This window comes from Rattus rattus, chromosome 3, assembly GCF_011064425.1.
Source record: "Rattus rattus isolate New Zealand chromosome 3, Rrattus_CSIRO_v1, whole genome shotgun sequence".
NCBI lineage: Eukaryota > Metazoa > Chordata > Mammalia > Rodentia > Muridae > Rattus > Rattus rattus.
Window position 1 is genome coordinate 148,222,954 of NC_046156.1, and position 25,840 is coordinate 148,248,793.

General features: G+C 39.9%; 1 protein-coding gene across 2 annotated transcripts in view; it reads right to left on the reverse strand.

Annotated features, from left to right (window-relative positions):
• Positions 1 to 25,840, reverse strand: part of Sema5a (semaphorin 5A) — a 433,267-nt gene that overhangs the window by 76,954 nt on the left and 330,473 nt on the right. For both annotated transcript variants that reach the window (XM_032898665.1, XM_032898666.1), the window contains 2 exons: positions 10,896 to 11,103; positions 1,418 to 1,535 (listed from right to left, as the gene is read on the reverse strand). In XM_032898665.1, coding sequence (XP_032754556.1) covers positions 1,418 to 1,535; positions 10,896 to 11,103 — 326 coding nt within the window. The remainder of the gene's footprint in view (positions 1 to 1,417; positions 1,536 to 10,895; positions 11,104 to 25,840) is intronic.

A 25,840-nucleotide genomic window follows, 5' to 3' on the forward strand; every position in this document is an offset into this window, starting at 1 on the left:
AAAAGGGAATTTCTTCAGTTCCTGGTGGTTTTCAAACCATTTTTTTTTAAATATGGATGAGGATTTCCCCTTGAAAACCAAAGACCAAGCACTACAAAGCCAAATGGTTCTAAGAACAGTGTTCTCAACCTTCCTAATGCTGTGACCCTTTAATATAGTTCCACATGTCGTGGTGAGCACCAAGAAAAGTTATTTTTATCCCTACTTCATAACTATACTTGCCACTTCCTTGATACTGTTATGTCCCATAATATAAATATCTGATATACAGGCTATCTGATATATGGCTCCTGTGAAGGGGTCATTTGATCCCCCCAAAGAGATCAAAACCCACAGGCTAAGAACCTCTGATCTAACCCCAGATGGGAGCTCTGAATGCCTAGGTGCAAGGATGTCCACACAGGCTCCTTTGTGCAAAGGACTCAACACCCACAGCAACATCTGGGAAGGATGCTGATGTTCCAACTTTCTCTCTGCTCCGTTTCCTTCCAGGCTGAAGAACAAGCTTCATTAGCATATGGGTTGCATCTGGAAGGGGCAGCTTCTGGAAGTTACACTGACAAATCGGAAGCCTGAGGTGCGTCTAATCCACCCAGGGAACAGTAAATACATAGTTTGCAGAGGTGCTTACAACCAACGAGTGCAGGTCCACAGCTGGGTAACACAGTGACTGACTGCCCCGCTGCCTATTTTCACTACATCAATGTTAGCAGTTTCTGTTCATCTGCTAGAACACAAGAAAGAAATGTCTTGCCTGAGACAGAAATAAAGAAAAACTGTTTTCTGCAAGCGAGGGCCCAAGCAGAGGATCTGAGCAAACAGTGAGATTTGCTTTTCTTGGAATCAGGGTCTGGCTGTAAATACAGGCCAGTTTCTTTTCATTCCTCAGGGTCCCACATAGGAATGAACACAGGGCTGCTTTTGCCAGGCCTGCCTGTGACCCTGACCAAGGTCTACGAATATGATCCACATGGTGCCACAGTAATATCCTTTAACCTATTCTTCAAATCTTCACTTATGTCAGCCTCTGGAATTATAGCCCCCAAGGGAAATGAATGAGTGGGGAAGTTCACATTTTATTAGTGTAACAGGGACAAGAGTTCACACCAAACACTCTCTCTCTCTCTCTCTCTCTCTCTCTCTCTCTCTATATATATATATATATATATATATACATATTAAAAACTAAAAACATAATCTTATGTTAAACAGCGCTTTTGAATCTTAAGTATTTCAAATCAATGTAAAACAGGTGAGAGCATCCTGTGTGGTCCTCCTGCAAGGCAGGAATAGAACAAGTCTAGAAACACAATTTTTGTTTTTTGGATTTGTAACAGTGGATCTAATTGAAAGGTAAGCTATGTGGTCTGCCGCCCATGAACCATACTTTGGAAGCTGGGACAGGACGTGCACATACCGGACAGGTGGGGACGCTCTGATCCCACTGGGTCATGCTCAGGCTCTCCTCCAGGCTGGTGCACTTCTTCATCACCGCATCCCAGCCACAGTAAGGGTCCTGAGCGCCAATGCAGGCACTGAAAGCACACATGAAATATACTGACTGTACAGTTCCTTCACGGTAAGAAAATGTCCATAGGATGTCCAGTGTGACCCATGAAACAGACCTAGGTGAGGTGGGGACGCAGGGCAGGACTCGAAATCTTCTGTTTCCTGCATTGACATTACCTGGCTTCAATAGACTGGAGATGGGAGTGACCCAATATTGAACTAGCTCAAAGTAACATATTTATGTCCATAGCTCCACAGGAGGGGCCTAGAGTCATGGCTCACTGACAGATTGACACGTTCAGCATGTACCTCACCTTGGAATTTGCTCTGCCTGTGACCCCATTTTCACAAATGGGGTGACTACAGCACAGCTACACTTAGAGAACCATTCAAAGGGCTAAAGTTCTTTTTATGTTTTTTATTATTATTATTATTATTATTATTATTATTAAAGTATCATGACCATAGGTTAAATTCACCTTTCCAAAGGGGAGACATTTAATAAACTCCTTCTTCTCAGGACCTTTCTTGTCTGCAAAGCCACCTGGACATGAAACAAGCCTTCTGGATTAGAGTGAAGGTTTATGGCTCTGAAACTCTGCCTGTAATAACAGTTCCACCTTTCTACAATGCAGAAGGTTCTGGTTGTTTTAACATTCCATAACTCTTTAAATATTACAACTGCTGTCCAAACACAAATTCCCATTCAATAGAAATCCCCCATGCTTATAATTTCCTCTTGGTGTACACCAAACCATTAGGACTAATTATTTTTGGAAGTTGGGTCTCTTAAAGAGGCCTTGCAGAAAAGAATTTCCATTGAATGTAGTCATAGTGAAACTGGCATTTATTTTTTTCTTTCTTGGTTTTTATTTTTTTCTTAAACTCAGTAAAAATAAAGATAAGAAAATCAATGAGTTTAAGGTACTTGATTAGAAAAAGTCACATCAACACTGCCAAAAACTTTGGTAAACCTAATCATTAGTATTATTTAATCTTCTGATAATAATTTTACCACTTAGATTTAAATATTTGCTATGGTAAAATCAACATATTAATATTTGATATATTACAGCATAATTATCAACTTTAGAATTGTTACCAGGCCAAGAAAACTACAGTAGAAGGATTTAAAAATGATTTTGTCAGTTAGGAAAATAGCAACCTACTGTTGAACACAATCAAACACAATGCTTCCCACAAATCTTTATTCTTCCCTGCTCCACATCAGAAAAGACAGATGATTTTGTCAAAAGACTCAGCTCTGAGGAGCTCAGATGGGTGGGATTCTAGAGTCTGAAGCAACAGAGGCTAGTCTCCAAAGTCTGAGGACTGAATCAAGAACCTTTGAGGCCCATTAAAGACCTGGGCTGCCCTGTAAATACTTCGCCCTTCAAAGGGAAAACAGAATACTGAGAAGAAAGCATTTTTTTCTCACACACTTGAATCTCTTATTTATTAAGACAGATAAATATCTCATGAAGAACTTGCTGTACAGGGCAAGATCTAGTATAATGGGTATAACTGTGTAAAAGGAATCTATGGACCTGTTGGTTTTTCTTCCGGTTGACTCAGACTGCCCTGATTTATTGTATTTTCTGTGGTGCATTGTCTGCTCTTAGACAAGGCTGATCTTGAATTAAATATTCTACCGTCTTGGTATTCCAGGCTCTGGGATAATAAGCAAGTACTCCCATGACCAACACTACCATGTAGTACGTTTGATTTTTGACTTGTATATGGAGCACAGGGAGGATGTGACCCAACTTTCAGTGGAATGTGTATAGAATACAAGAATGGGAAACGCCATCTCAGAAAGACCTATATTAACTGACAGTAACCCTTAATCAGAAAAGAAAAGGAACCATGTTGTATTGAATTCTTATTCCTATTGCTACTAACCTATTGCATAACTTCCATCTCTGCTATCGCTCTTATGATCACATACACAGAGAATCTGAGTTTTGTTCATTGTCTCTATCTAGGGTCCAAATGAGTGCCAAGTTCATAATGTTTTTATATGTAGGCTGTTTTATCAGCACATGGGAATGGTTGTATTCTAAAATCACGAGTTCAGTAAATTATACAGCAAGAAGGCAGTGCTGCTGTTGACAGTTTTGGGGCAGGTCTAGAGCCAAGGATGATTCTGCAGCCAAGGTTTTCCATGGAGCTGTCTGCACAGCTGTGCACCTGAAGCTCGAAAGTAGGAGGCTTGTGGAGTAGGTATCAGATAGGGGGTGTGTATTATTAGTAAGGCCTTTCAGCTGTGCTTCTCCACTGACAAATAAAACTATCTAGCTGACTGGTTAGAACACACCGGTGACTTAGATTTCCATTTAGGTCAGCAACATGATGTCTTTAAATATGCAATAGGAAGGAGACTCCCAAACCATTGGTTAGCTACAGCAATACTACAGAACACTTAGAACCTATAGGAGCCAATTTTATCCATGGATTCTTTTTAGCACACTTGGCTATGCTTAGACACCTGTATGCCACTTCTACTACTGTAATGGTGACATGATTACACTGAAATAGTTCACAAAAAGGGAACAAGGGAGAAAAACACTTATAGTTCAGAGGTAGAGGGGAGAGCTTTGCACTGCAGAAGACAGGTAGACTGCCACACATCTACAGGATGCCGTGCGTACATTTTCTTTGTTTTTACTGTGTAGCCAAGGTTGCAGTATGTGTTGTTATTGCCGGAAGTAGATCTATCATGAAATGTAGGCTTTCTTTGTGAGATTCACTAAAATGATTAATATTAGCGATTTTGCATGTATAATATGATACTATCTTTAGTGAGACAGCTCTCAAATTGGGCATGCTTCAGACCCTACCTAATCAAGCCCATGCCTTTTCCTAATGCTTGCACAATGGGCACTAATGTAACGTATAATTATTAGCTCGAGTGGAGGTCACAGAGGTTTATACTCTGCTCTCCATCACAGTTTGAGAGTTTCCTCTTCACCTTGGTGAGGTTCACGGGGGATTAAAATAATGCTAAAGAACATTGTGTTCCAGTCTGACTCTTCCGGGGATTCCTCTCACAGAGAGAGAGGTCTGGACTGTTGTAGGTAGCATGTGGGCTCATGCAATTTCTCTTACCCTCAGTATTTAAACAGTTACAATCATTACATGCATACAGAAGTTGCCACAGTCACTATTTAATAGCCCCACTATTTAATAGCCCCAGAGTCACCCACTGAGTGAAAAATTTATTGAATGTGTTGCTGTGACCTGGTGCTCAGTTCTGGAAGTTGAGAATTAGAAAACCAGTAATAATTCAGATAAGGCTTAAGAAATAATTGGACGTTAGGTGAGGGGATTGATTCCTAGCATGGTATGGAATCAGGTATAATGATAAATCTATTCTGGGATAAAATGTAATACAACCCCAGGAACCTTTGACTCAATTCTACATTAGATATTCAGATAATTTTATTTATGGCAGAATTTCTCATTAGTCTCTGAGCCCCACACAGGCAGGGTCAGGGATGCATCATTTGTCATCATACACTCAGGATCTGGCTTCGTGTTTAGAATGTAATACATTGTGAATGAACTGAGGAAGGAAATTCATATCCTTCTCATGCTAAGCCAATGAATGCCAGTGTGGTTAGTTTCAGGATGTTGAGATTTGGAAATGAATAAATTAATTGTAGAAGGGGAATATTTACTTTGTAAAGTAAATGTTCATCAAAAGCACCTCCTGAATGCTTGCATGGTACCAACTAGTTGACTGAAGGTGTCTCACTGGGACCATGGAGGGCGATATTATTTTCTAGCATGTGGTTTACTTTGCAATTGGGCAGATGGTGTCTTTAGAACATTTAATTAATAATGGTGTCAACCTATTGCATCTACCTTTGAAAACTTTGCCCTTTAAAGCAACGGATGTCCTACAGTACTTAATTTCCATACTAATTTTCTTAATGAGGTATTAATTTCTTTTCCTTAATGACGCCATTACAGTGATTGAATTAAGAGTGGCCAGACACCAGCTCTGCCCAGTCAAGTCCAAGATTTTTTTAATGGTTCCACCTTTCCTTCTAGTTTTGTAAAACACAATTCCAGAGGTCTTTATTTCCTGATTTCACCTATGGCTGTATCTGTTCCTGGGCTGGCTTTTCTTCTAATCCCAATTACATCATAAAACAGAAATACCAAAGGATCACAGACTTCCATTCTTTTTGCTATTTTTATCACCTTACCTTTCTAATACTCCACAGAATGTTAGCCACCCTCCACTAGGTTATGAGAATACAAAAGAGAATATAGTTCAGGGCCCACCCAGCAATTCAAATATAACGAGCCTCTTTGAGGTGTACATGGTGTTGGGTGCCAAAGGAATCTGGAGACAGAGGTCAATATAGGCCTCAGAGCTAACGATGATGCAGTAAGATAGAACTTGTGTGGTTTTTACTTTCTTCGGGAAGGCTATAATCTTTGCTGCTTACACATCTCTCTTAGATTCTGGTGGATCTCTCATATACAGAGTGCAAGCTCAATGACCTGGTGGGCTAATCTGATCTTACATACATTATGAGTGTCAAAATATTAAAAAGAAAGAATACACAAGAGTTTCCAAAGTATTGAAATTCTATGAAATTCAGAAAATACTAGGTTTTGTAAAAAAAAAAAAAAAAACTTTGCAATTTAATCATTTATTTTCTAAGTTTAATGATTTGTTCTTCATTAACATATGTAACAGAAGCAAATCCAGTCAAAAGACATACTGCTTTAACTCAGGAGTTAGTGGATGAAAGTCTATAGACCACATGCACCCTGCTGAGTTTTACCTAAACAGAGCAAACACAGGGATGCTTTTCACTCCAGCACAATGACAGCTGTTCCTAAGTCCATGAAGCCAAGCCATAAGATACGGCTCAGTAGCAACAGATGTACTACAGAAGCTTCAGCAGAATGCTGCAAAATACTTAGATCCTGGAACAGTGGGATTTCCTGGAGTTGCTATAAAGTCATTCCCTTGCCACCTCCCTCCTCTGAGAATTCTAGGGCTGATCTTACGAAGTTGGACATCATCACTGTGCTCACCCCTCCAGGGTTCCTCAGGGGCTTTCTATTTTGTTTACTTAAGAGACTGTTATAACTTCTCTAATGGCTCAACATCTAAGGGAAGGCCTCTACATGAGCAGGTGCCTTGGCTGTCCTGTGGCATTGGTACCAGACTCTACTTTTTGGTGCCTTTTTGTGGAGTGCTGTGTATAAAGGATTTTTTTTTCTTGTCTTGATTGGTTGTCTAAGTCATAAACTGACTCCAAAAGCTGTTCATATATTTGACATGTCTATTTATTGTCAAGCTTTGCTCAGCCCATAGCCTTGGCTTGTCAAGATGGCCACACATCAGGGAAAAGCTCATTCTTTGCTACAGAAACCATGTACTTGGGGGTATTTTTCTTCCTTTTGCAAAGAACATTTGCTGAGCTGTGAATCTAGTCAGTGTACATATACTTCTTAAAATGACTTTAAAAACGTGTTAAAAGCCCTCCCACTAATCTTCCACACTTTCATTTGCTGAGAATTGAAAAGCTGTATCTGTCTTAGGACTTGCAAGAAGTGGGAAGGGATAAAAGCCTGACTTCTAGATGTTGCTAGGAAAACCCGAGTCGTGTGGTCACCTCTGCCTCCTGACTCACGGAAGTGGGAACCCTCCAATTCCAATGTCCAAGTCTACCAACACTCTAAGTTATGGTTTCCGATTGGTGGAAAGCCAGGAAGGGATTAGTTAGTTGCTATTGTGTCAGCATTCTCCTGTGTTCTGCCATCTAGAACTTTTGTTTCTTTGAAGGTTACAGATTAACACTGGCAGTGTACAGAAGAGCAGAGGCCCAGGAGGTGGCACTCATGAGGTATTGTCAAATACTGACCTACAGCTGGGATGTTAGATTTCAGGTATCTCCAAACCTTGTAAATATCAGCTCATGTTATGAAATGGATAAAATATGTGTGCTCAGTCATCACATGGAAATGATATTCACAGAGATGACTGCAACTCCAAGGACCTGAGTTTGGCTTGGTCATTTGCATGATTTTCTATGAGACTTATTTAATGGCAGCACCCAACTACGTTCACATTAAAATAAATATATTTAGTAACCTTTGTGATAAAGTTTGACTAAACTATAACTTTAAGGCATTTTTTCTTCCAAAGTAACATCTAGAGAAGTGCCCATGCTAGCATGTTGTTTTCTGAGCTACGATGAAGACAAACAGTGCACTGGCAGCCACCTCCCCCAGGATACAGGGTCACCCTGAGAAAAAGTGGAACGCTCATGGAACTTATTCCATGCTGGTTTCATCTGCCATAGAGCAAGGACAAAGATGAGGAAGCAGATAGGAAGGCAGTACAGCTAGGAAGTCCCATGTTCCTGGTCCTAGAGCAGCAGTTCCCAACCTTCCTAAGGTTGCTGCGACCCTTTAATAGTATTCCTCATGATGTGCTCATCTCCAACCATAAAATTATTTTCTCATTACTTCATGACTGTAATTTTTATGTTATGATTCATAATGTGAATACCTTTTTTTTTCAAAGAGAACCTCTGCCCTAGACAGTCTATCTTGAAAAAAAATGCAGCAGAAAATGAACTCAGTAGCTCAACAGATTGGTCCCTATCAGTGGTGACTTCTCTGCACAAAGAGTAAACCATCAGTATAGCATGGATGTGGGAGTACACAGGCTGGCCTTGGTCTGAGTGAGTCACTAAAGAAGGTATGTGACCTTGAATGGGACACTAACTGACATCTGGACTTTTAACCTTCATGCGAATGATGAGACTTTCAAACTTGATTCAATAATCTAGGAAAATGTGGCAGAAATGTAAAAATGACTGTGAAATTAAATAGTTTTTGAAAAACATAGCCAAAAAAGGAAAAATATAAAGATTCTTGTGTAACAATTTTATCCTTCAAAAGTGTCATATTTACATTTGAGGCAAATTACTTATATAAGCTTACTTTCTCTTTTTAAATATTGCAAAGTTTCATTAATGAAATTGATTTCTTAAAACTATAACCAAATCATTGTTAGTTTACTAAAGAATGGCATTTGGCAAAGAAATTATCATACAACCCTGTTATTAGCCCATTCCTAATCAAAGTGCTTCATTAGGCATATTTCTGGAAACTTAAAGTTGTTTCTCTAAAAAACAAACTACTATTTTTTTCTATAAATCATTTTAAAAATCCAAGCATGCAGTATTTACAAAATAGAGTCTTCTTGTGAGTTTTAACTAGGGAGGCTTTCTCATCCTTCCATATGAAGAGGACACTTGGAGACACACATTGGAAGACACACAGAGAGATGCTTGGTCCACAGTCTTTAGAATTTCCTTCTCAGATGGAATACTAAGAGCCAAGCACAAGCGGACCAACTGTGGCACACAGAAGCCCAGTGTATGGGTTCACAGTGGAGCTGTGCTTGCTTGTCATTTCGCTCTGAGCAAGTGAAAAATAGACAGAGGGGAGATTCAGCCACACGAGTTTCTCCTCTACTATGGAGACTGAGGAAGACGCACACGTGGCCTTATTCTCCTCAGAGAAAGCAAGAACTGTTCACTTATGGCATCTGCACCTGGTGGCTCCAGCCCCTGTGGATTCCAGATGGGACGATGGCGTCACAGACAGCAGGCACCATACCTCTGTTGGTAATCCTACCCGTGACTTAGTTTCCTGAGCTGAAGGAGTTGAGGTGACCTCTACTCACTGAATGAAAGTGCAGTGAAAGCAATTCATTGTCTCATGCTTTGCAACTGTGCTCCTAGTCAATGAATGCAAGCAATACCACACATGGCTCAGAGCCATGTTATCCTGACTGTGACCCTGTCCTGACCCCAGCAAGTTCTCAGGAGAACAGATCTAACAGAGTAAGACTTGGGAAACCGGTTTCCTTCCAGCCGTGCTTGGCTAGGGTATGCCTCTTGGCTACCCCCCCAACCATCCCTGTTATTTAGTGAATGATCAGCACCCAGAAAGGAGTTACATCTGCCTCACACTAGACTTGCAGAAACATACACAGAGTAAGTCTCGAGCAACTGTTGGTTAAAGTTAGAAATCAGACATATGCAATAGAAGATCACAAATAAATGTTAGTGTGCACTAACAACATTCACAATACAACTCTTAAGACCATCCTGATGCTGTCCTTCAACTCCTGATACCAAGGAAATGTTGTGCAGATTTCATTTTATAGAACCATCTTGAAAGAAACATTGTAATGGTTATACATTTAAAAAAACCCTTTAGTCTACATTAAGAACATGCAGAGATTTTATAATGTATACATCATCCCATTTGATTCTATAGCAAGTCACATGTGTGAGCTGAGACAGCGAGCCTGAAGTATGTTGGAAGCCTTGGTCAAAATTATCAGTGACAGGTGTGTACTGTGAATTTCCTGCCTCTGGCTCCCTGCATAGAAACAGAATGGCCCGTGCGTGGCAGGGTCCTGTAAGTAGTATAGTAAAAACGTCACTTCTACATAAACCGTCAGGTATGTCTTGCTTAGGGGAATTGCTATAAACAAGACTACCAAGCTCCCCTAGACCAGAATTGTGTCAGAGGCCAGAATACATTTCCAGTGTCCAACACTATAAACACTTCAGAGCTAGTCAACTAGCGTTCACGGTCCTCTTCCATTTCCTAAGCACCTGGGCCTGAGTGCTTCCAAACTGCACTAGATATTCCCTAGAAAATAAGAGGATAGCTCTGGAGAGCTGGCTCAGCCATTAAAGACCAGGCCCACAACCAAAAATTTAAGAAAATAGGAGGGCAGAGCTGGGAACGGGGAAGTATTTAAGGACTTGGCTTTCCCTGCACCTCCAGTATTTCCTTCCCTTAACTAACTGGTTACAGGACAGTGGGACCTTAGGAATAAACGGCAGCCAAAGGTATGCTACAGATGATTCAGAAAGATGGAGCTTTGGGCCAGCATTGATGTTTCTTCTCAGGGGGCTCTAAGAAGAGTATGAGCCTACTTTATCTTACATTCTCTCTCTCTCTCTCTCTCTCTCTCTCTCTCTCTCTCTCTCTCTCTCTCTCTGCGTGTGTGTGTGTTTGTGTGTGTGTGTCTGTATTCAAATAAAATATTAACCTATGCTGGAGCATTAAATCCCAGCATTATCACTGAGAGTTATCATATATTGAATAATTCATTTTCACACCTATTGCTGCTCACAATTGTTAGACACATGGTTCCTCCAAAGATATGCAGACTTTAGTGGCACCACAAAAGCCCATTTCGATGAACACCCTGTATCCTGGAACATAATAAGTACACAGACACACGATCCTATGATCCTATAGTCTTTGGACTGCCGGAGGCTTGAAAGGCTGGCTCAGGTGCCCTCACCCTTGGCATTCCTTACCCACGTGTTTGATGAAAATGGCATCTCTTCAGGGGGATCTTGACCACATGCTCCTGTAGCCCCACAAATAGGACACTCTGGCTGTGGAGGATCTGTAGGCTCCTGATGGGCTCACTCTTCCTCTCTGGAAAAAGCTCAATCTCTTCTAGCAAACAGCTGCCTGAGCTCTGACTCAGCGGAGCCCGCACTTTTTTAATGGTGCCATAATCTGTGAAGACAAAATGGGAAAAAAAATAGAGCACACAGGTAGCAAAGTTGTACCCAGGTAAGCACAATATGTACAGAACACATAGCCAGAGTTCTTCAGTCTATGAAGTCATGTGAGCATCTTTCAGTAATGTAGAGGCCTCTTGGGTGGGCCATACTGGATGGAGAATTTATGCACTGATATCCTTTAAAGCTCTGTAGTGATACCCGAGTGATACTGTGTCCAGTGGTGAGAACGGCTGATCTGCCACTTGCCTCTCTGGTTGCAAGTTCCGAAACAAGGGGCATGCTAAACCTCATTGCAGATTAAAACAGCTGCAGAATACCAGAAGAGAAAAATCCAAAAGGAACAATCTTGGGTCACTGATGTCAGCGTGGTGATTGCTACCAATTCATGGAAGAAGCAAAGTGACTTGGAACATAAATACCAGGTCATTTTTGTGCATTTGGACTTGACATATGTCTGAACTGATTCAAGTCTTCCCAGGGTCATACATTTAGTATTGCCTGTGGTGAGGGCCTCTGCACCATGCAGACTGCAAATAGGCAGTGAGGGATGCAGAACAAGTTCCTTTTAGGTCAGTGGTTCTCAACCTTCATAATGCTTTGACAGTTTAATACAGTTCCTCATGTTGTGGTGACTGGTGACCCTACCTCCCAAACATAAAATAATTTTTGTTGGTATTTCATAACTGTAATTTTGCTACTGCTATAAATCATAATATAAATATCTGATATGTGACTTCCATAAAAGTGTTGTTCAACTTTCAATGGAGTCATGACTACTGCTTTAGCTTACTTGTCAAGGGTTTAAGGGGGAAGTAGATAACACCTCTGTGAGGGAGATGCATGGGAGCTTGAAGGGCACCTGTTGACTGCCTGCAAAACCCAGATATCTTGAAGCAGCAACAATAGCTATTGGTACTCTCTGAAGTCATCTTTAATATACAAACTGAGTAAACCCACCACGATATCAAGCTTTAAATCATAGTGATTCTTATTTTATAAACACAAAAGCAGCTTTAGAAGTTATCTTAAAAGCAGAACTAAAACTAGGAAGCTTTGACTTGAAGGAGCTTCAACCAAATAAATGGAAAAGACTAAAGAGATAATACTTTATACTTTGTATCTCTATGGAAGTCTTAGATGATACGACTATCTACATTTAGAGAGAAAACACATGGGCACACGCATATGAGTTTGGCCTTACTTAAAATGTAAACCTCAAATATCTCCATTTGGCTGCATATCATATATACCATGTCAGTAACAACTGCTTAATTTTACTTCAAGATAGCTGAAAATACTGACAGAGCTTGAAGGGGCTTGAGACCCCATATGAACAACAATGCCAACCAACCAGAGCTTCCAGGGACTAAATCCCTACCCAAAGACTATACATGGACTGCCCCTGGGCTCCAACCTCATAGGTAGCAATGAATAGCCTAGTAAGAGCACCAGTGGAAGGGGAAGCCCTGGGTCCTGCTAAGACTGAACCCCCAGTGAACGTGATTGTTGGGGGGAGAGCGGTAATGGGGGGAGGATGGGGAGGGGAAGCCAATATAGAAGGGGAAGGGGAGGAGTTAGGGGGATGTTGGCCCAGAAACCAGGGAAGGGAATAACAATTGAAATGTAAATAAGAAATGCCCAATTTAATGAAGATGGAGAAAAAAAAATACTCAGCAAACATGGAAAACTGAAAGAAGTATGTCTATTTGCACTAGAAAACAGGCAACAATGCCCATTCAGAAAATTCATGGCTCATAAAACATAAGCCTGAAAGATCATTTTGATAAAGCCTTTATTCTACAACAAAACTTCCTTCTGATTTGGTGACCAGAGATCATGAGCTTGTGGGAAAATTCAGCTTTGGTGATTTCAGTTGACCCGGCACAGGACAATGGATAGCATCAGTAACTACAGCTCGGAGGCCAGCACAGAACACAATGGGAGCTTCAGGGAGAAGAGGTGACTTCACTTCCAATATCTCAGCTACAACACTCCGAGACTTCTAATGAACACTGGCAGATAGAGCTGTCAGCTTCCCAGGGAGTGACAGAACATCCACTCTTTTGTGACATATCACAGTAACAGGGAGAATGCCAGTTCAAGTCAAAGGTTGGGGAAAGCCAGTGTGGCTACTCTTGGCAAGTGACATTGCTCAGATAGGAAAAAACAAAACAAAACAAAACAAAACAAAACAAAACATCACTGTGGTAAAGCTGAACCTCCTAACCAATTTCTAAGGCAGTGAGGGACAGGACAGATGAGAGTCCTATAGGGGAGTCACCATGATTACTTTGTGAATATGGCACCTAGCATGTGTGCAAGAACCATGATCTAAACTAGAACATATTCAACAGTTAACACACTGAGAAACCTGCCAAAATTAATAATACCCATGCAATCAACTTAAAGGTACTTAAAATTCTTACAAAACTGCAGAAAGAACCAGATTTTAATACAACTTTAATAATTTGATTCCAATAAGACATCCATGATGAAAAACATTCAACATATGCTTTCTTTTGCACCCTGTACCCAGTGCTCCAGCCAATTGGTTCTTGGCATTTGAGTGAAAGAATCATAAACGAAGATTCTATGATCCAGAGCTCTGCTGCTTCTCCTTATTTATGGGCATCTGGTAACATAAGTCCGTTATAAATTCTCATTCCATCCATGTCAGGATTATTACAGAGTGATTCCGAGCCACACAATTAAAGCTTACGTCTGTATTCTTGCTGCCTTTCGTCCCCTTGCCTGAGCCTCATCCTTACTCTGTGCTCACACCCCCTCTGTTACGTCTCTCTCTCTTATAGTGATCTTGAGGACCGGGCACAGGGTAGGAAGGCATGCCAGTTCCCTGCACTCACCTTAATTTTAGTTGTATTTTTGCTTCTTATGCACCAGCTTTTCTCAATTTCCTATACAGTATTAATATTGACCTGATTTAATCTTTGAAAAACTATTATGCTTTGTTCTCATCCTTGCTCTCACATTACTCTGTATCGTTTAGCCATTCTTACCCCATGTTCTTTTCTTACCTACTTCATGACATTCCTCTCCAATCCCTTTACTTCCCAATCTTTTAGTTAAGTGCGGTTTTTCTCTACAAATCTTGCCCCTGATGTCACTCATTTGCTAATTTTTCAATGATTATTATTTTCTCTTTAAATGATATATTTATTAATTCATTGAGATTTTCATACAGTGTTTTATTATATTTAGCTCTTCTTTCCCAAGCCCTCCCAGATCCAACCTCTTTACCCTCATGTGCTTACCTACGAAAATATAAGTTCTCTTCTTTTATCTTTAAATACACTGAATGTAATTTGTGTTATCCAGCTACTCTTGGCAGTGTGGTATGGAGTGGTTGATCTAAGTGGGGTCACATTAGAAAAGAAAATCCATCCTCCCTCTCCCAGCAGGTAACAAATCCCAATATCCCCATAGCCAGTAGTGACCTTTTTGTACCCATTTCTCCCTTGCACAACTTCCACACTACAATTTCATTTGACTTAATCTAATAGAGGTCTTGGATGTACTATATCAACTGCTATGAGTTCCTAAGTGCAGTGCCCTGTTGTGTCTGGAAAACACCATTTCCTCTGAGTTATTTCTGACTCTTATGATCTAGCATACTGTGTACTACTGATGCTGTTTTCTCTCCTCTGTTCATTCATGATAAAATATTTGGCTTTATCCACCTACTGAAACCAATCAACCATTCAACAGACAAACACAACCACAACTTTATGGTTGATCACTGAGATATGAAAATTTTCTCAAATGTATGAAGACTAATCCATGAGGATAATATCAGACCTCATTAGAAACACACAAGCAGAGGGAAGGGGATGTTTGCCCGGAAACCGGGAAAGGGAATAACACTTGAAATGTACATAAGAAATACTCAAGTTAATAAAAAAAAAAAAGAAAAAAAAAGAAACACACAAGCACAGTATGAAAGAATAAAATCCAGGTCCTGAAAATAAGTGGAGAACTACCAACCAAGATTATTACCTCCAAAAATGCTCTCATGTGAAATTGATGAAGAGCAAAGATATTTCAAGAAAAGCACAAACTGAAACAATTCATGGTCAACCTGATACTGCAGAAGAAACAAACAAACAACAAATTCAGAGGAAGGAAGTCTTAATCTTGGGGCACAGGAAAAATACATTTTGTAGGAATAATAAAAAAGAAATTAATCGTGACCAAATCAGCAAATTCGAAAACTGCTTATATGAATGGAGAAGAAGAAAAACAGTATGCATTCGAATCATTCGGAGAAGCAACCGATGATACGTAATGAATCAGTCAATCACCTTTCAGTGACAACCCAGAATGTAAATGGTCTTAACTATTTAGTTAAACACAGTTTAGCTGATTGGATAAAAACACCGTCCAATTTTTTGTTGTTTATGTTATGTGCTCTGCTCTATGTGTCACAGTATAGTTGAATGTAGGCACTGACAAATACCAACAAAGGAACAGTAATACATTTCTACACCCACACACACACACACACACACACACACACACACACACACACACACACACACATCGAAATCAAACATGTAGGTCTTGGGAGAGGATCCTTTCCCCAGCATTCCATTCCACTCCAATTATTTCTTAGTAAATAGTCTCTATTGACGCCTCCTTCTGTTTCTAAAGAACCATCAAGCATGTTGTGTTTCAGCAACTTCCCTTGGAGTACTTGCCATGTCACATTGTAGAATTTGCTTGCAGCTTTGATTCTCAACACATATCATTAGTACTTTAAATTATCCATGCCTTTATGCTATTAAAATAAAAAACACGACAGATGCTTCATGAAGCACCTTTGTTAGTTTTTGAGACCACTGTGTATTGTGAATTGTAGAGTTTTCACTGGACACACAAAGCCTTCTACCTTACAGAAACATGGTGGTCGATTTATAAAAAATAGAGTTTTAATAGCTTCCTACCATTATTCCTCAGCATGAAATTATCAAATCACTTTACTACTGACTTGTATTGTATTATAAGGTTTGATTTGAAAAAAAACATTGCTGTTTCAGATTGATGATATGTTTTGTTAAACTTTTAAAATAAATTTTGGCTTTGGATTTCAACAGAATTTCCAACCATTTCTTAAATGGCTACTCTTAGCACTGATAATTATGAAAGCCAACAAATAATTAAATCTGGAAGATGTTAAAAGTTTTCTTTACCCTGAAATATCAACTATCAACCAAGATTTAAGAAATGATAAAGATAACTATATCTTTATATACACACATAGTTTGTTTTACAACATTTCTTTATGCTTTATTGTCAGTGAATATTTAATTTGTATATTGTCTATTTCTATGTATCTATACCCCAGTCACTTGAAGATTTATCAAGTGAGATGGGATCATAAGTGGAATTAACTTAGAACTACTCTAATAAGAAACACACTTCACTGGCAAAGAAACATACAGACTCAACAGCAAACGCTGAAAGTGAATATACCAATATGGTTGGAGAAAAAATAGGTGTAGCTGTTGTCACATATGATAAGGCGTACAAGATAAAGTTAGAAGACATAAAAGGCCACATTGTATCAATAGAAGTAATATTCAACAGCACTGCAGGCTCACCCAGAAAGACATAGTGGCATTTCTGTTTTTATGTTTAAAAAACAAGGCAGGTAGGTAAAGACACATTTAAATGTTTATACATGAGATGAACATTTCTAAAAGTAAGGGAACAAGGTGACAGCCTCAAGAAGTAAAGACTACACTATGCTGGGTCTCTAGACCACTCCTCCAGAAACTGGATGGCCTCCTTCATATGCCTGTTAATGATAGCAGTGGAATTCTTGGCAGAGATCAATACAATGTAGAAACAATCTTCACCATTGGGTTTTGCCACTGATCAGTCTTGAAGACATGAAATACCAGACCATACATAGAAAATGCCTTGCTAAAGGGAACTGTTGTAACAGCAAAACATAATTTTGTTCTCAACAATCATTGTCATAAGAAAATAAACAAAGGGAAAATAAAGAGAAAATGAAATGGTAAAAAATGCAGAGTTTGAACAGGGTCACATGAAATAGACAAAGTTCAGTTTCAACTTGACTACTAGGAGAGAAATATTTCAAAATCCCTGCAAAAGAATTCCAGATGTGAGAAATGGTCCCCGAACTCATAAGCTTTGTTTTCCTCCACAGTGGGAAAATAGGTCCACATCTCTGGACAAATAAGTTACTGAGCAAGCTGTTCAAAGATTAAGTGAGAACAAGATTGAAATGTTCGGTAGAAGATAAATTGGGTTTAAATGAAATTATATTCTAGGAGCAGGGGTTGGCTATCAAGCCATGACCTCTACCTAGCTTTTGTGTGAAGAGGTGTAAATGCATAGGTTATCTAGTTCATTACCATAGTCTGGAGACAGACTATCTATAGAAGTAAGCAAAAATATTTGCAACTAGCTATAGGTTTAAACTGGTTCAAATATTGATTTTTGTTTTATATTTTATTTAATACAATATATTATTTATGACATAAAATTATTAGGATATTTTAATTATTTTATAAAAATCTTTGAAATACACACACACACACACACACACACACACATATATATATATATATGTATAAATTCAAGTCACTTGGGATACTATGGTTTACTGTAACAGACAACTTAGGGATATACATGATGATATCTTGATTCTGTCAATAGAAAGCTATGTGCCAAGCACCTCCACCCATAAATAAAGGACAACTCTATACTCCCCAATATAAGAGCTTCATTTTTCTGCATCACATATTAAATCTTGCTGTATTATATTATTTTAATAATAGGTTCTTTTTCTACAAATGCTTGATCATCTGTGAATATGATAACTGCTCTTCATGGTTAACTTAAGTGGACCAAGGAGACATATCTCTGGGTATGTCTGTGAGGACATCTTTAGAGATATTCACCTGGAAATGCAGATATCTCCCCCTTGAATGTGGGTAGAACTGTCCCAGGAGTTGTGGTCTCAGACTGAATGAAAAGGGAACAGGGAGAAAGTGAGCCATTCCCTGCTCTCTAGTTCCCAATCCACGACTCCTTCCTCCATAGCTCCCTTGCCTAAATGAACTATATCTTTGGAGTAATTCCTCCTCTATGTTAGTCACTTGTTACAACATGACAACAAATGCACTGAACAGTTCCAATTGTTCTATGCTCCAAGTAAAGTAATGGAGCATCATCCAGGTTAAGGAGGAGTGTATGGGCTACAAGGCCAGGGAATGCAGCCATGAGCCCAGAATATGGACTACAACTCCTGTGTGTGAAGTGATCACAGGTAGGTATATGGTGCTCCATGAGAGAGGTTGTAATCTTTGTGATGTCATTTCAGAACCTGACAGATTGGAACAAACAACTATGACCTAAAAGACTGTTCTATCTGCTCTTCTTTGTCCAAAGTTTTCCAATCTCCTAGAAGTGCAGCTCTCATCGCTCTTCCTTGGAATGCTGGTTGCTATCACAGCTTTGACATGACATTGACGAGATGGATGGCCACAGCCTGAATACAATATACAGTCGAGTTCAGGTCCTAATGAAATGTAAAGGCTGACACAACAGGACAATACAGATGGCAAACAAGAAGAAAGTGAAACACATCCTGGGCAGTTTTATGTCAATTTGGTACAGACTAGAGTCATCCGGAAGAAGGGAGCCTCAAGTGAGAAAATGCCTCCATGAGATCCAGTTTTAGAGCCTCAGCCCACTGTGGGTGGTTCCATCCTTGGACTGGTAGTCCTGTATTCTATAAGAAATCGGATGAAGCAAGGCATGATAAGCAAGTCAGCAAGCAGTATCCCTCCATGGCTTCTGCCTCATGTGCTGCTTCTAGGTTCCTGCCCTGTTTGAGTTCCTGTCCTGACTTCCTTTAATTATGGGCTATGACTTAACTAAGCCCAACACTTCCCTCCCCAGTGGCTTTTGGTCATGGTGTTTCTTTGCAGTAATAGGAGTCCTAACTAGGATATATGATTCCTATGTTATGCTAAAGGGAGAGTACAGATGTCTACCATAATGTACAAAGACAAAATTATATAAAATGTTGGTAAAATTTCCCTCTGATATAGGAAATGAGGTCATTTTTTTCTTGAAGAATATAAATGCTGAGTTTCATATTTAGTCATCTTTAAATAGAAATCACTGTCTAAATAAAAATTTCAAGTGACATGATAGGGTCTATACTAAGACTTTTGTAGTTAAAAGAGATCAAGGCTCAGTCAAGCTCTGTAAGTTCAAAGGACAGGATACTAAACCAGTATTTGGAATCTTTTTACATGGACCAAGTGATTGGCCTGCATTTATTTTAAACATTGTTTTTTTTTAAAGTACTGGGAGAATGGCAGAGACTCTCTCCAATCGTCCAGCAGCAGCAGTGTGGCTGATGGGTCAGTCAGTGCCAGCTGAGAGGGCAGAACCTTTGGTAAGTAGTGACCATCCAAGACAGAGATGAAGCTCTGATTGACAGATCTGTGTCTTCTGGAATTCACTACAGGAAGAGTCAGTGCTCAGGTGATGCCAACTCCAAGACACGTCTGACTGACCCAGGAGGCTTTTAACCCCCCCTCACCTCCATGAGAAAATGAAGCAAGCAGAACAACAAACCACTTCAAAAAAAAAAAAAAAAAGGAACCAATCTAATACCACCAACAACAATAAAAACAAAAATGAAGTACTTCTGTTTCATTTTTAAAAATAAAAGGCTTAAAGATTTGAATACATGCTAAAACGTTTCCAATAAAATACGGCCTTTATGTAACCAATTCCTCTGATGCATAAGGTGTTATGTGCAAAATTTAATTATTAGTGACTGGGATTTAATTGTATTTTTGCCTTTCAGGGGAAATAGTGGATCTTTTCTAATTTTCAATGTTGTAGTGGCTGACGTGGATTTAATAGTTTCAACAAGATTCTATTTTTTTCACTTAGAGAGTACAAGTCAATTTCAATACAATCAATTGCAACTATCCCTCCCTGGTGAGTAAGCATGACATCTAATAAGATAGGGATTGCTATGAAACCAGCTGTGCCTATCCATGATTCCAACATTGAAGTCTCCATTCTAGATACCGCAGGATGCAACAGTGTTGGATACACAGTGTTCTAAAGAGAACAGATATGTGGAATGTTATCAGCTGATGTGACTAGTGTCCTTCCAGAAACAAGAGGCCAGCACACAAAAAGACACAGGCATAGAGGGGGAATTAGGAGATGAAGGCATTTACAAGATGAGAATAGAGACAGAGTGAGGAAAGAAGGGGAAAGGCATTTCACTTTGGACCTCAGGTCCCAACAGGTGTTGTCAACTCGTGATTCTCCAGTATTTATTCTGGTGCTTTCGGCAGATTCATAAACAAATCTGCATCAAAAGTCAAGAAAAACAAAATGTAGATTTGGTTTTCCAGATTTTTTTTTCAGAGCAACTTCAAACTACATTTTTTCCAAAATACTCTAATTCAAATGTTAGTCCATTAGGAAGTACGCATGCAGCACAAGGGGAGACGCCCACCATGCACAAGGTAACCCCAGTACAACAATAAAGAAAAAGTAAATTAACATATTTTAGCTTTGTATAATCGCAGGGCTCATACTTAGAAGAAGTTTATTTTAAAATTATTTTTGTATAAACACACACATATGTATAATTTTGACACATAATGGGTTTGGATTAAAAAATAAAAATTAACATGGAAGATGCTAGTTTTCAAACCTTTGGGTTAATGTCTCTTCTGGGCTTTGAGGGAAAAGCCAGTACTAAGTGAGCATTCACAGGTGAATGGTGAAGAACCTGAGGAAAACATCTCTGTTTATAACATTTCATTTGTGTGTGGAGAGAGGGAAGGAGGGAGGGAGGGAGACAGAGACAGACAGACAGACAGACAGACAGACACACAGAGAGAGAGAGAGAGAGAGAGAGAGAGAGAGAGAGAGAGAGAGAGAGAAAGTGGGAGGTGTTATGTGCATGCGTATATGCATGCATGTGTGCATGTGCGTGCGTGTCCGTATGTGTGTGTGTGTGTGTGTGTGTGTGTGTGTGTGTGTGTGTTTGTGTGTGAATCTGTGACTACAAGGGCATACACACACACATGCTGAGAAGGATCTTAGGTAGTCTGCTCTGGCACTGTGCCTTACTTTCCTGAGTCAGGGAACAGGCTTCTTCCTGAATCTAGAGGTTGGTTGGCAGCCAGCAAGCTCTAGCAGCCCTCCTGTTTCTGATCACCAGACTGGCCTTAACAGCTTTTCACATGGTTTCTGGGGATTTGAACACTGTCTTGTGTACTGAGCACTGTTACTTGGCTGAGCTAATTCCCCAGCCCTAGTGTGAACTTCTTAGGACACAGTTTCTAGAATTTTAGTTTTCTAAGCATTTCACAAATAACATCAAGACTATTTTGCAGGAAGAGTGCAAAGACATGAAGGATGGAGAGAGGAAATAAAGAGAAAAGAAACACACCCAATACACAACATTTGCTGGCACTGTGTGGAAACTATACTTGTCTTTTTCTTTCTCTTATTGAATATTTTCTATTTACATTTCAAATGTTATTCCGTTTCCTGTCCATAAACTTTCTATCCCATTCCCCTCTCCCTTCTTCTATGAGAGTGTTCCCTACCCATCCACCCACCCCTTCTGGCCTCCCTGCCCTGATATTGCCCTACACTGGGGAGGTCAAGTCTTGTCAGGACCAAGGGCTTCTCCTCCCATTAATGTGCCACAAGGCCATCCTCTGCTACATATGTAGCTGGAGCCATGGGTCTGTCCATGTGTACTCTTTCGATGGTGGTTTAGTCCCTGGGAGCTCTGGTTTGTTGGTATTGTTGTTCTTATGAGATTGCAAACCCCTTTAGCTCCTTCAATCCTTTCTCTAACTCCTCCAATGGGGACCCCATTCTCAGTTCAATGGTTGGCTGCAAGCATTCTCCTCTGTGTTTGTCATGCTCTGGCAGAGCTTCTCAGGAGACAGCTATATCAGGTTCCTGTCAGCACGCACTTCTTGGCATCAGCAATATTGTCTGGGTTTGGTGGCTGTATGTGTATGGGGCTGGATCCCTGGGTGGGGCAGTCTCTGGATGGCCTTTCTTTCAGTCTCTTCTCCAAACTTTGTCTCCATATTGTGCATTGTTTCTTGGGTAATCTGAGCTTTTGTGATAATATCCACCTATCAGTGAGTACATCCCGTGTGTGTGTGTGTGTGTGTGTGTGTGTGTGTGTCTGTGTGTGTGTGTATCTGTGTGTATCTGTGTGTGTGTGTGTGTGTGTGTTTGTGATTGGATTACCTCACTCAGGATGTTATTTTCTAGTTCCATCCATTTGCCTGTGAATTTCATAAAGTCATTGTTTTTGATAGCTGAGTAATATTCCATTGTGTAGATGTACCACATTTTCCATATCTATTCCTCTGTTGAAGGGCATCTGGGTTCTTTCCAGCTTCTGGCTATTATAAATAAGGCTGCTCTGAACATAGTGGAGCATGTGTCCTTGTTATATGTTGGAGCATCTTTTGTGTATATGCCCTGGTATGCTTGTCCTGATGCTTACATATGATCAAATAATTTTCAGCTCACTGCAATGTATATATGATGAGATGGAAGTGAAACCTTACAGGGAAGTCACTTGGCCTCATGTGAAAATGGCTTCATCCTAACATACCCATGATTGCTGATCAATAAAAGATGAGTCAGAAAGTTTAATATATTTTACGAATGGCACTGAAATATACTTTCAAAACATAGGATAAACATGTTTTATCTGATATGTAATAACCGTTTTAGGACTTAGACATGTAACCTGTTTAAGGCATGGATATACTTCTTCACTTTGTAAGGAAAGGATAACAGTCCTGCCAGCAATAGGAGACACATTTCTTGAGGACAACACATAAGGATGGAAGGATTATCACAAGGTGCTAACTTATCATTCGTGCTCTCTCTAGAATCTGTCATATTTTTAAGGGGATATTCTCTATTCAAGATTCCAATCAACGAATAGAGAACAGAAATAAAACCTCTGAAAGGCAAGCCGCACCTTGGACAATGACCCTCTGTGATGGTCAGAGATTCACTGTGGAGTCCAGGACCGCTCAGCAGGAAGTTAAATGATTTTATTTCTTACTGCACAGTAGGCTGTGCTTGCTTCTGTGCTGCTGTAATCCAGGGGCATTTTTTTGTGTGTGTTTGTCTCATCGACCCAGTTACAGCAAAGATATAGAAAGCCTTTGTATTTGCATCTGTTACCAGCCAAGCATTACCAGTGTGGTAATGATGAAATACCTTCTCCCACTCACTGGGCAGCCTGTTGCTATAGCAACAGATCATTATATAAAGTTCATCAATTTAGCTAGCTGCTATCCCAATGTGGCAGACAACTAATACATTACCAAAGTTCTTTTTCTTCACTTGAAATTTGAACAAATGGATTAAATTGTTCTTGGTACTTGGAATCAGCATTGTGTCTATGTAGCAAAGGAGAATTCAGGGCAAAAAATAGGTCTTGCCGGCCAGTACATGCCTAAAAAAACAGATTTTAATGAACATTCTTATCAGATTTAAGTCGTTTTTTCCTAAAAAAAAATGATCATCAGCTGAGAAATTTTGGTCATGTAGCAGTCTTTAATTTCAAAGAATTATATTCAACTGCAGTCTAAGAATCTAGATGTCACCGCACATAGGCTATCTTGTTCATCATAGCCTTCTTGGCTTGCAGAACAGTACCTGGCACACAGGAGGTACTGACAAAGTGCACACAGTTCAATAGGTGGGACAGACACCAACTAGGCAACTAGCTATAACATTTACAAGTGGTGTAAACTCTGTCTCTCATCCTGGTGCCCAATTCACACTGTTGGGGCCGTTAATAATATAATGATAACTTCTTCTCTGCTGCTTGGCCTGTAGTTGAACAACTAGCACAGCCAGCTTCCTAACTCCATTAATACTCAATACACACAAGCAGAGGGCAATGCTGTTTCTTTTATAGCAAATTTGACTGCTTTGCTAAACAAAACTTCCACGGCCTTTTCAGTAGGCTGAATCTAAGCTGGTGCTTACAGGAAATTTACTACTGGAGTTTCCTGTGAATAAAAAGCATATTACATTAAAAACAAGAGTGCAATTAATAGAGTCCCATGGGTATCCTTTCTGAAGTTTTCAGCTAACCTCACAGCTTAAATCTAGCTCCAGCCATTCTCTTAAGGAAGCAATTCAGGTTTCTAAAAGGAAATTACTTTCCTTGGATTTATTATATCTGAATTACAAAACAACCACCCAGTTGGCAGCCCTTGTCTGACACAGACCAGGCAATACCGCAGTCTAAATTATCCCCTCACCCCCAGTGGTGGGATTTACACTGTGTCAGCTCCCATTAGTTGTCGATTAAGATAGTTAAGAAAATCTGTGCTAAGCACATTTGCTCCTATGAAACATTAATTTAAAAGAAAGATAACTCTCTCCTCAATGGTTAAGGAAAATTATCTTGTCGTTCTTTTGAGTTGCTTCCTTATGCCTGTTATAAAATAATGTGTGATGGACCAAGCTGTGTGGAACCCTGAGTCTGTGATCTCTCTTCAGGAATGGTTGTATCCATTCCTACAGCTTTGAAGGTAAGTTCAGGTCTCTATTGTTGGCCTAGAACATTTCATACAGGTTCAAAGAATTTGCACCTCATACTGTGTCCTAGAATGCCTAAGAACTCAGAGGATACAGAACAGAACTAAGGGGCTTCAGTCTGTTTCAGTACTAGATATCAAGAATGTTGGTGCAGGATAGAAGACTCAATGGAGGCCATGCCACCTTTTAGCAGCTTCATCTTTGTCCTTCCCACCCACAATTCCAGCGGATTGACTGCCTCAGTTGACTTCCCAAACACTCAGACCCCTTATCTGACTGCCTGTATTGTTTATTCTGCATTTTATCCCAAGAAGGCCTTCCCTTCCCCTATCATCCAGAAAGCATCTCTTGGAGCTGGGACCTGTCACCTGTACTCCAAGCTGCTTCTGACCTGCAATCTGTACATGCAAAGTCATTCTTGCATCAATGCGGGTAAATGGTGAGATCAAACTGCAGGGTGCAAGCACCTGCATTTTTACATGGTGTGAGGTCCTCTGGACATTAAGTAATAAGCCTCATTCTCATCCCTGGCACTTTGTCCACTGACCACACAATCAGGCGCCAAGAAGGGTTTTTCTAAATGAAGGAATCAACTGTGGTTCCTATTTCTGCCTTTTAAAAAAACATTCTTGTAAGTTCAGCTTTGAACTTCTCACAGTTGTGTGGTTGCTAATGACAAATAATAGCAAAGAGCCACATAGTTAAAATTCTGCCATTTGTTTGAAGGAATCAGGTAGATGCACTGTCCACTGATTTCTACTTACCTCTCAAGTTGTGTTCTCTCTGAAACACACCAGAGAGGCAAGGTGCTGATATGTTTAGTGATTTGAAAAGAAACTTGTGGTGAGAACAGACCTCTTAGTGTAGCAGGCTGGTTCCCAAGGTTTATAATAATAGAACGTACCCTCAGCTGTTCCTGAAGTGGATATTCCCCTTGCAGCCCTAAAGGCAGTAATTCAGCAGGGATACAGTACGGCAGGGATTGACGTAATTAATGGTAACTCCAGGTGGACCTCTGCAAGGGGTCTAAGATACTCAAGTAATCACTGATTAAGGCCCATCGATTTCAGTCCACATCATCATGGATA